This window comes from Cryptomeria japonica, chromosome 1, assembly GCF_030272615.1.
Source record: "Cryptomeria japonica chromosome 1, Sugi_1.0, whole genome shotgun sequence".
Lineage (NCBI taxonomy): Eukaryota > Viridiplantae > Streptophyta > Pinopsida > Cupressales > Cupressaceae > Cryptomeria > Cryptomeria japonica.
In genome coordinates, this window is record NC_081405.1 from 668,948,272 (window position 1) to 668,958,958 (window position 10,687).

The 10,687-nt window shown below is 33.2% G+C and overlaps 1 protein-coding gene across 1 annotated transcript; it reads left to right on the forward strand.

Annotated features, from left to right (window-relative positions):
- Positions 1-6,828: 6,828 nt before the first annotated feature.
- On the forward strand, positions 6,829-7,314 carry LOC131045385 (UDP-glycosyltransferase 73E1-like). The gene has a single exon (XM_057978966.1). It carries the CDS (start codon positions 6,829-6,831, stop codon positions 7,312-7,314), a length of 486 nt encoding a protein of 161 aa, XP_057834949.1.
- The last annotated feature ends 3,373 nt before the right edge of the window (positions 7,315-10,687 follow it).

Below are 10,687 nucleotides of genomic sequence, written 5' to 3' on the forward strand. Positions count from 1 at the left end.
ATGCTTGACAACTTTGGCAATTTTTGACTCTTAGTGCATTTTTGACCTACAAGACAAATATATTCCACCTAACCATTTGAGATGATGTCAAATCATTAAATATACCTACCCCAACTCCTTTCTAAGATTGTTATGAGGTTTTCAACACATTTTCACTATAATGCCATTTTTGGCTTACAAGGCACTATGGGCCAAAATTGGAAAGAAAACTTGAGTAACATTATCTAAACCACTCTAAGATAAACCTAAACTGTAATGAAACCTAAAACACACACTTGGAATCTTACAATAGTCCTTTATTCAATTCTTGATCCCATCAGGATCAAACAAGCCAAAATTGTGAAGGTGCTGCTGCACCACATCCAAATACAACCAAGGTTAAATTTGAAATGGCAAGTGATTTGGTTTAAGTCCAAATGGTTCAGATTGAGCCTTGTTGTTTGGAAATCCAAAGTTGAAGCTAAATTTCAATTTCTTGCATGAAAAATCATCCATTTTAAAGTTGTTGTTGGAGATTGCCTTTCCTTTCTCTCTAGACACTCTAGAAAATGTTTTTTTTGTCACAAGATGGAAACCATTAAACATTTTTTTTAAACATGTCAATATGCTTAACTAATTTAGCAAATGGTTCTAACATTTGTTCCTTCTTTATTATAACAAAAAATTAAGTTGGAAATCAACAGTTTTAAGACTGCATTACTCTTAGAATGTTATAACAAAATCCCATCATCAATCTATTTTGTTACATATTTGGATGCTAAGATGTAAAGTTATTTCCTCCAATGCATTTCCTCCTATAGAAGTAATAATGCATGCTTTATTTCTTGTATTATTTTACAGTAGTCCTCTTTAGGTAAAGCCTTCAAAGAGAAAATAAGCTTCAATATCAAGCTCAAGACACAAGTGTATCAAGTTTAGTAATTGTTGGGAGTAGCTGCTAAACATCACAATCATTCCTTACTCAAATCTATGAATATCATTGTGAAAGACCTTGTGCTTGATTTTCTTGGAGAAATATGACAATTTTCTTATTATAATTTGCAAATCACACTTGTATTGTTACCCTTGGGGGTTTTGTTTAGCTTTATATGATCTTGTTGCAGCTATAGTAAAACTTATTTTGTCCTTTCAAGGTGCTACATCTCATTTGTAATTCTTTCTTTATTAATATAAATGTATTTTTTCAATAAAACCATGTTAAAAAGTTAGATTAGACATGCATTGTATATTTGAATTGAAATGAAATGCATGACATATCCTAGAGGATAGGTGTAGCCTTGCGAATCAAACAAAACCTTCTATGCCATTTTACAACTATTTAAGAATGGCACGACCATTAAAAAAATAAAGTGTGACTACTAAAATCAAGGTACAACATAATAAAAATATGGCACATTTTTTTACTTTAGCACAACATTGAAATTACATAAGCCTCAATATTAATAGGTGTAAATCTTTCCCAAATTTAGGTGTTCTAGCTCTCTAAAAAATATTTGATTAAAATAAAGGCAACAACCTATGAAACTTTTTGTAGTTATGAGGAACTGAAAATAAATATTGATGCATCATTATAGTGAAATATTTGACGTGACAAAAGAGAACACCACTTTCTAAATATATTATGGCAATTGGCATATATCTCTTGAAGTTAAGACAGATTCCAATAAGATACTTGAAGAGCAACTAAAATGCCCTTTTCATTATGTTGGTAGCTAAGTATAATTGCACATGAAATTGTACCACTATGAAGGCAAATCTTTGTTTCTTCCTTTCATTATCTTGAAAACTAGGGTTATCCCTCCCTTGTCAAAAATATCCAAGACACGTGTGTTCTTTTTTAGAGAAGCAAATGAAGTGGGCTCAACCTATAGTTTCTAGGCTCCCATGACTATAATTCTCCCACTCCAAAAAATAGAGAAAACACAACAAGACCCAAAACAAGGAAAGAATTTAGGATAATTTAATTGTTAAGCATGTTAGAAATAAGGATAATTTTTTTTAATTTTTTTTTTCATATTTTAATTTTAATTTTTATGCTCAAGGAGATATTGTAAAAGATAACTAAAAGAGTTTGTGCACATTATACAAATTTTGTTTTTTCTTATCAAAATCTATTATGATATTTTTTACTAGGCCATTGACTGATCAATCATAAAAATTAAATATTGTTGAAAATTTTGAGATGATAATTTTATTTTTTGTTCGGTAATTGACCAAAGCCTGAATAGCTTTTGACCGGAGCTATGAAGACCAAGAGTCACAACTTAGAATTCCACTTCAGATGTCCCTATTGGGAATTGAACTTGGGTCTCCACAGTGAGAACCAAGTGTTTTAACCAGTTAAGCTCAACCCCTTGGACCATGCTAACAAAATTTTCACAATCTTACTTAGCTAAATTTATATTTTATGTTAAATAATTAAATTATTTTACATTTAAAAAAAAATATACTAACAATCTGCAACTCTACATCCTTCGCCTAAAAGTACCTACAAAATGTACTGTCTTTCATAATTGGCAAGCTGCACGCTTCGCCGGTGTCTAAACTAGCTCCAAAAAGACTGTACATTTGTTAGAAAATCGATTAATATGAAAGTTAATCGCACATTACAAATCATTGATCGTTTTTTAGACGATTGCGATTTTTCAAACGGTCACTAACACGATGTATGTTTACACTGTTTTGGAACCAGAATAGATGCAGACTTCACTGTTTGGTGGTTTTCACTGTTGTCTATTATGTTTTTAATGAAGTTTTATGATTTGTCAGCTAACATTCTATGCACATTAAAATTTAGTCCATTTGTCTGCAGCTTTGAATTGTTCATAGTGGGCCCTTATCAAGCGACAAAATAAATTGCAATAAGGATGTGAAATCAACTTACCAGTTTGTGGATGGATGACTAACCTCCACGTTAAGCCTTTCAGATCAGAATCTGCCCGTAGATTTATGCTTGATAATGATGGAATGCCTTTCTCTGTTTTTTGTATGGACAACTAACCTCCACGTTAAGCCTTTCAGATCAGAATCTGACCGTAGATTTATGCTTGATAATGATGGAATGCCTTTCTTTGTTTTGTGGGTTTTTAAAGTTAACTTCATATTTTTTACACACTAAGACATTAAGATAGTGTTAGTCATGTGTTTTATACTGTCGATTTTGCAATTAACGGTTGCGATTGACTAACCTGTCACTAACACACTGTACGAAAAGTCTGTTTTGAAGCTAGAATATCTGCGGCCCTCTTGATTGAGACATAATGTACTTCACTTTTGAATTGGATGAATAAAATAATTTTTCTGTTTGTGTTAAGAGTCTTCCTTCAGCAATTTTTCCATCTGTTTCCTCTGTTTTCTTTGTCTTCGTGTTTCTTTATTCTTAGCAGTGTTTCAGATTTCTGCATATGGTATCAGAGCATTAGAAGGGATCCAGGGAAGAGTTCGAGAATTTGCAGCGGTGAAAAAGATTGTGAGAAGGTACATTGCTATTATTAGAAATCAGAAAGGTTGGTGCATGTTTGTGGATGGTGCAAAATTGTGTCCAATTTTAGTGGAATCGTGTAGCAGCTGTCACCAATTATAACCTGAGATTATTGTTTTCACAGTTAAATCTGCACGGATGATAGAAAAGAAAGATTGTTGCTACTGCACCTCTGTGTAACAAAAGAAGCCCAATGACAAGGAAGCATCGCTGTCCAAGTTTCACAGATCGCTGGAGTCAAAAGAAGAGTTGCAGTCCAGCCATAGGAAAAAGATCGCTGTTTTTATTATAGGACAGCCCAATTACCATGCAAGGAGAGATTGCAATGTGTTAAGGTGCTGATAGGAGAAGCATAAAGTCGTCGCTGAGTAATGAACCCACTGCTGTCAAAGGAAGAAGAATACAAGTTTGTGTGAAGAGGACTGTAAATTTGTCTTATCAGTAAAGAAAGCCAGCTACTAGAAGATAAATAAATCACTGTATTGAAATCAATTGAAGAAGGTGAATTTTAATTATTTGCGTCAATGGGAAAGATTGATAAAAAGGTAAAGAAAGAAAATGCAAGTTTAATATGTGAGAAAGATTGTTTGAAAGAGGAATTGGTGAAACTGAAAAAGACTAACTTAGAATTGATAGAAATTATGAGGGAGTTGAGAAAATATTTCTATGAAAGTTCATGTGAAAATGATATTCTTGAAAAAGAATTGGAGAAAATCAAGAAAACAAATGAAGATTTGGAAAAACAATTAGAGGTTTTGAAAAAAGAAAATGAGTGCTTGAAAGCAAAGCCATTAGTTTGTGATGTATCATGTGACACAAAAGATTTGTTTCATCCCCTTAATCAATTAGCTGATATGGATGATGTGCTGAAAGTTTCTTCAGGTGAAGATGGTGAAGTTGCAAGTAAGGATGTGTTTCCATGTATAGATGTAAGTTATGATGTTAAAGACAAAGGTTGTTTTGAAAATAATGTCGGTTGGAAGATGATGCAGAAAATGAGTTATAGAGGAAGAGGACTAGGAAGGCATGAGCAAGGAATTAAAGAGCCCTTTCAACCGGTTATGAGGCCCAAGCATGAAGGTCTCAGATATGGTAAGAAAGATAAATCTGATGTTGCTAGTATTACAAGTTCAATAAAATCAGCTAAAAGAATTTAATATTTGCATTGTCGCAGAGAAGGGCATAAAGAAGAGAAATGTTGGGATTTTAACCATTGTTCAATTTGTGGGTTGAAAAATGATTGTGAAAAGTCATATTAGAATAGAGAGATGAATGATCAATCTACAAAAGGTTGTATGCAAATTGATTATGGTTGGATTAATGGACCCTGATGGCAAACTTTATTGAATATGTTCAAAATGTTGTATAAGCCTAAGTGTTCACATGTAAACAAAAGAAGTAATCAAAGATAGTTTGGATGTTCGAGTCAAGTAGCAGACGAGTGCTTGCTATATTTGGTGTTGCATAGTGAGTTACAACATTTGGACTTTGCCACATCGAGTTGCAAAGATCCAGTTTTCAAAGGTTTAAGATAAAATTGTGAGTCTCAACATCAAGGGGGAGTGTTGCAATGTGATTCATGAGCCTCACTGCCATGCACCATTACCGGATCACAATGCATAATTTAGCTATTAGTTTGGTTTTAGAAAACTATTAATAGCATTTATTTCCACCATTTATTTTCTAGTTTCAAGATTTTATTTAGAGAATGCATAAAATGCATGAGAGCTACATGGACCAAAGATAAGTCTAGGTTAATCCACTTTTAGATTATTGTTTTCTTTAAATAGAGATCTCTACTAGTGAGAATTAAGCTTTTGTAGTGCAAAGAAAAGACCTCTTGATTGAGGCACGATGTACTTCACTTTTGAGTTGAATGAATAAAATAATTTATGTGTTTGTGTTAAGAGTTTTTCTTCAGCAATTTTTCCATTTGTTTCCTTTGTTAAATCTTTGTCTCCATGTTTCTTTATTCTTAGTTGTGTTTTAGATTTCTACATTTCAATGGAGTACTCAAACAGGGCAGACAAAGTGATTACTTGTTCACCAGGTAATTTATCACCTTTGTTGCTGACCAATCTAATTTCCTTTTACTGTGCTACCGATACATCAGACATTTTGTTTCAACATTGTCTCCATGAGTTCCAATTTCAAAGTAAGGCAGATTATGTGTTGGTCAACGCGTTTGATGAGTTGGACGGTATTCTAATGTATTTTTCTGGATTCGATTGTGTGTATTTTTTTCCATCAATGTTTCGAATCACACTCCGTGATTCATCATCAGGATGAAAAGAATTCCAAAGACATGAAAGATGTTGAGTTGCAGATTTGAGACAATATAAAGAGGAGTGGGGTGGGGGAGGGCATGAGGAACAAGGAGAAATAAAAGAGAAAAAGAGAAAAGACCACCTGAAGGATGGGAGACCCAAAAAATTCCTAGGAATAACCACCCAAAGAAAAGAATAAAGGAAAGCCAAGCAACACAATCAAAACCACTAAAAAAAAAAAAAGAAGAAAATAAATTGGGTCAAAAAATATAAAACTATATATATATATATATATATATATATATATATATATATATATATATATATATATATATATATATATATATATATATATATATATATATATATATATATATATATATATATATATATATATATATATATACCAAAAGACAAATACACAAAAACATATATATGAGTTGGAGGGTCTTGAAAAGGTAAGCACATTGTCCTGTAATGGGTGCCCTGCTTTAGTAGTGGGTCTTGTATTTTTTCCCAATTTCTTGGAAGGAAAATATGTAAAGAGGTGCACAAGTCTGTTGGAGCAGGATGAGAGCTTGTTGGGAGTGGTTGTCGTTGCACCTAAAGACTGATTTGTCAATTCCTGATAAAACCACTAGACTTATAAATCTATGGGAGCTAGTTAAGCCATGTTGCAATCACACCGCTTTTGTTGCACAGAGACCAAGGGTGCACACCTTGCAACAATCCTCCCTCAGCACAAGCTAAGTTTGAAACCGTGACCCAACTCTGATACCAATTGTTAGGAGTGGTTTTCATTGCACTAAAAGATCAACCTGTCAATGCCTGATACTACCACTAGACTTATAGAATCCATGGGAGGTGGTTATGCAATGTCACAAATATGTTGGTTTTGTTGCATAAAGACCAAGGGCACACACCTTGCAATAGAGTTGTCTTAAATGGCTTGATGCCCATCACCCAGCTTATATGATACACGTTTCATTCAACAACACCATTGTCAAATCAAGCAAGCAACTAGCAGAGTTGGAAATTGGGTTGGAGAAAAGGTAGCACCCCTTTCTGTGGGTTTTGACAATGGATATTGTGGGAGGCATTCCTGCAACTTTTCTAGAGGGTTTTAAAGTGAGGACAAAATATTGGGGACTTATTCTAAAATGGGTGCCTCAGGTGAAGGTTTTGACTGACCCTTTCATAGGAGGGTTTCTCACCCACTACGAGTGGAACTCCACTTTGGAAAGCATAAGAAAGGAAATTCCATTGCTTGTATGGCCCTATTTCAGTGATCAATTTCTCAACTACCATTTCTGCAAGGAGATGTGCAAGATTGGCATTGACTTGGAGGGTGTAGACATTGATGAAAATTTGGTGGTTATGAGGGAGGACATAGAGAAAGGCATGAGAAGACTGATGGAGAGTCCACAAGTGCAAGAACTTAGAAAAAGGGGAATGGAGTTGAAGGAGGATTTATTAAAAATCATTATGCAAGGAGATTCTTCTCTTACCAATTTCAACAGGTTTATTCATGATATGACACAACTTTTCAAATCGGCTTCTATTTAAAAGCATTTTGTTCCTCATCTATCACTAGGTATTATTGTCATCTTCGAATTTCTTCCCTACTATATATTAACTTACCATAAATAAAATAAGTTTATAGAAATCCTCTCTTTCATGCTTGGCACCTCATTATTCATATCTCATGTTAATTATTAAATAATCTACATTGGCTACCAATTATATTTGGAAACATGTTATTAATTTGAGATTATAAATACGCTTCCTAAATTGTATGACATCTTATCCATCATAGATATTGTTGGTATTCACTAGTGTTTAATTCAAGTTGATTGTGGAAGGTGTAGATTCATTTCAGGAGCTTCGAACTTGCATTCTAGGGAGTTTAGAACATGTGAACATCATCACGAACAACTGTTCAAGAAACCTTCCATTTATTTTATGGTTGGATAGTACCTTGTCATCAAAATATCAATCTGTTAGAGCAACCTGCTTTATTAGCATGTCTTATCCTTTCTTTACAGATAATTCTTGTTGCTTCTAGTTCTATTTTCATAACTCAGATAAAAATTGTTATTACTTTGTTTTTAAGCTAAAAAATGAATATATTTGTTTTTTTAGTTTTATTCATGTTTTACCTTCACTTTTTTCTTGATGAAGGATTTATCTATTGTAAATTTCTTCCATTTTTAATTAATGAACAATTTATTTTTTATAATTCTTGCTGTAAATTTTTCCTCTTTCCTTTGTAATTTCTATTCTTTTCTTTTTAGTTAGATCTTATTTTGCAAATTTAGTTAAAATAGCACACAGTAGCTAGAAACGAACATAACAATATTTTTTAGGCATTGGATATTAGAGCTTAAAGAGTGTAATTTCCAACCTCTCCTATTCTCACTCCATATAACTATTTTGAATGGAAGTCAAAGATTCTACTTCAACTTGTATCAAATAGTCATGGCAATAGAGATTGAACCAAATTTTGTAACTGAAAAATCCAAATATTTCAACTGTATGGACAAGGCCTCCAGTCTCCTATGCTTATCCATGTCTCCAAAATTGTTGTTTCATGTCAAAGAATGCACAAGTCCAAACCAAGTTTGGACTATGTTAGAGACTCTTTTTGGGAAGCAAGATAAGATGCAAGGTCACATCTTGGAAAATGAGCTCGACTTATCAGATCTCAAAAATTTTCAAAATTTCTTTTCTTTTCAGCTAGATCTTGTTTTTTCAAATTTAGTTAAAATTTTACACAATCCTCAAGTTACTAACTTCTTTTTTTTTTTTAACTTCGTAATTCCTTATGACCCCTTTTTCTCTTGTCTATTTAGAGCTCGAATTTATTCTCTTAAAAACAAAAAAAAATAATTGTATTCTAATTTTCATTTAATTAATAAATAAGAAATAAATAAGATCGATCTCTAGATAGATGTCACTCTTTTTTAATTTGTTGGTAGTATGATCATTTTATTTTTTAAATATAAATTAGAATTAACTTCAAGGAATATGTCAATAAAAAATTGAAGGTAAAGTTCAAATGTATTTTAATATTAGATAAATAATTAAATAACAATATAAATTCATATGGGAGCCCTGTAAAACCCACTATCATAGTTGAGAGAGCTTGAGAAAACCCTACATTTTTTGCTTCTTGCAGGGATAGGCTAGATGCTAGCAATTTTCAAGGGCCCAGTCTGGCTGGTGTTGTTTTTTGGTTAGGATTGGGCTTTGTGGTTTTTTATGGCCCAAAGACTCTGTTACAGGTTGAGGGAGCCTAGGAAAACCCTTCATGTTGGTTGAGGGTGCCTGAAAATCCTTTGCTCTATTTTTCTTGAGGAACATTTTCTATTGAATTTGTTAGGGTTTAGGTAGATCTAGAGCAAGTACAAATTAACAATTATATGTAGATATAAACACAAAAAAAGATGAAGAAAAATGCATAACATAGAGATTTAACGTGGTTCACCCAAGCTGGGCTACATCCATAGAACACAGTTGTCCAATCTTTTCTTATTATCCATTAAATCAGTACAACACCATTACAATGCCCTTTTACATTCCATTTGCTTATAACAAGCAATTTTTTGGAGGCAACACTCAAAGTAGGTTATTTTTAGGATTTTTTTCAAAGTTGGTTTTTTATTCAACAAAAAAGAGAAAAAAACAAGTGTATAGTACTTGCATGATCAATTGCCACATATCAACAATCTCCCACTTGGAGGCTGATCAGGCTTCATACCAAACAATCTCCCACTTCAATATTGATCCTAGATGACACTACTGAACTTGCAGCTCCCACTAGATAAAACTCCTAGACTCAGTTGTTCCTTAATTCCATGATGTTTAGTCAAGAATGGTGAGAGAAACTAAGGAGTAAATTAGCTTCTCCCAAGGGACTACCTTCATGAACATGTCTGTAGGATTATCACTTGTGTGAATCTTCTTAAGTCCTAACTGGCCATCCTCCAAAACAAACTGTATGAAGTGGTACCTAAGCCGAATGTGTTTAGTCCTTGAATAAAGATCATAATTGTTTGCAAGATCAATAGCACTCTCGCTATCAGTATACAATGGGATATCCTCTTGCATCTGGCCCAATTCCTTTAGAAAATGTTGTTGTTAGTTAGATGAGAGGGGGGGGTGAATCGGATAAACTCACAATTCAAAATATTCATCAAATTCAACCTCAGTAGAACTTACTTGATATGCAACTATGACTATAAATCATTCAAACTCATAAACTGATAAACTTGAAACATCAAAACACATTTAACACCAGATTTAACATGGAAACCCAAATAGGGAAAAACCAATGTGGGATTTCAGACCCACAAAGAAAATATACTCTTTTAGAGTATACTCGGTTAAAAGCCAATCCTGTTAAAGATTACATAAACACATTTGCTAGATGTGACCCGGTTAAGGGATTTCTCTCAGATCTATTAGAATCTTGCACTTTGTTAGAGTTCACCTTGTCAAAGGGTTTCAAACACTCATTCAAAATGTTACCTTGCTAGATGATTTACAAATAAGATTGTTAGGTCCACTCGGTTAAGAGATTTCCTGTCACTTATAAAAATAAATAACAGTAATAAAATATATCTGCAACTTCACATCTGAAATGTTAAAGTAGACTCTATGTGCTCAAAATAATCTTGTCATAAGACTTATCTTCCTCCTTGCTAGGCTTCTCAATCAGTTCTTCAATCAAATCTTCAATCTTCTGTACTTGGTAATCACCTCTACAGTATCACTGCTCTTCTATTTGCCCGCATACTTTGTTCATCAACTTTTCTTTATTTATAAGCAATTCCTAACCACTTAATCTCCTTCATCACATTTCCCATGATTAATCTTAACCATCAGATCTTCAAACTTGACTAGGTTCATTGAATCCTTCAAACTGAAAAACATTTTA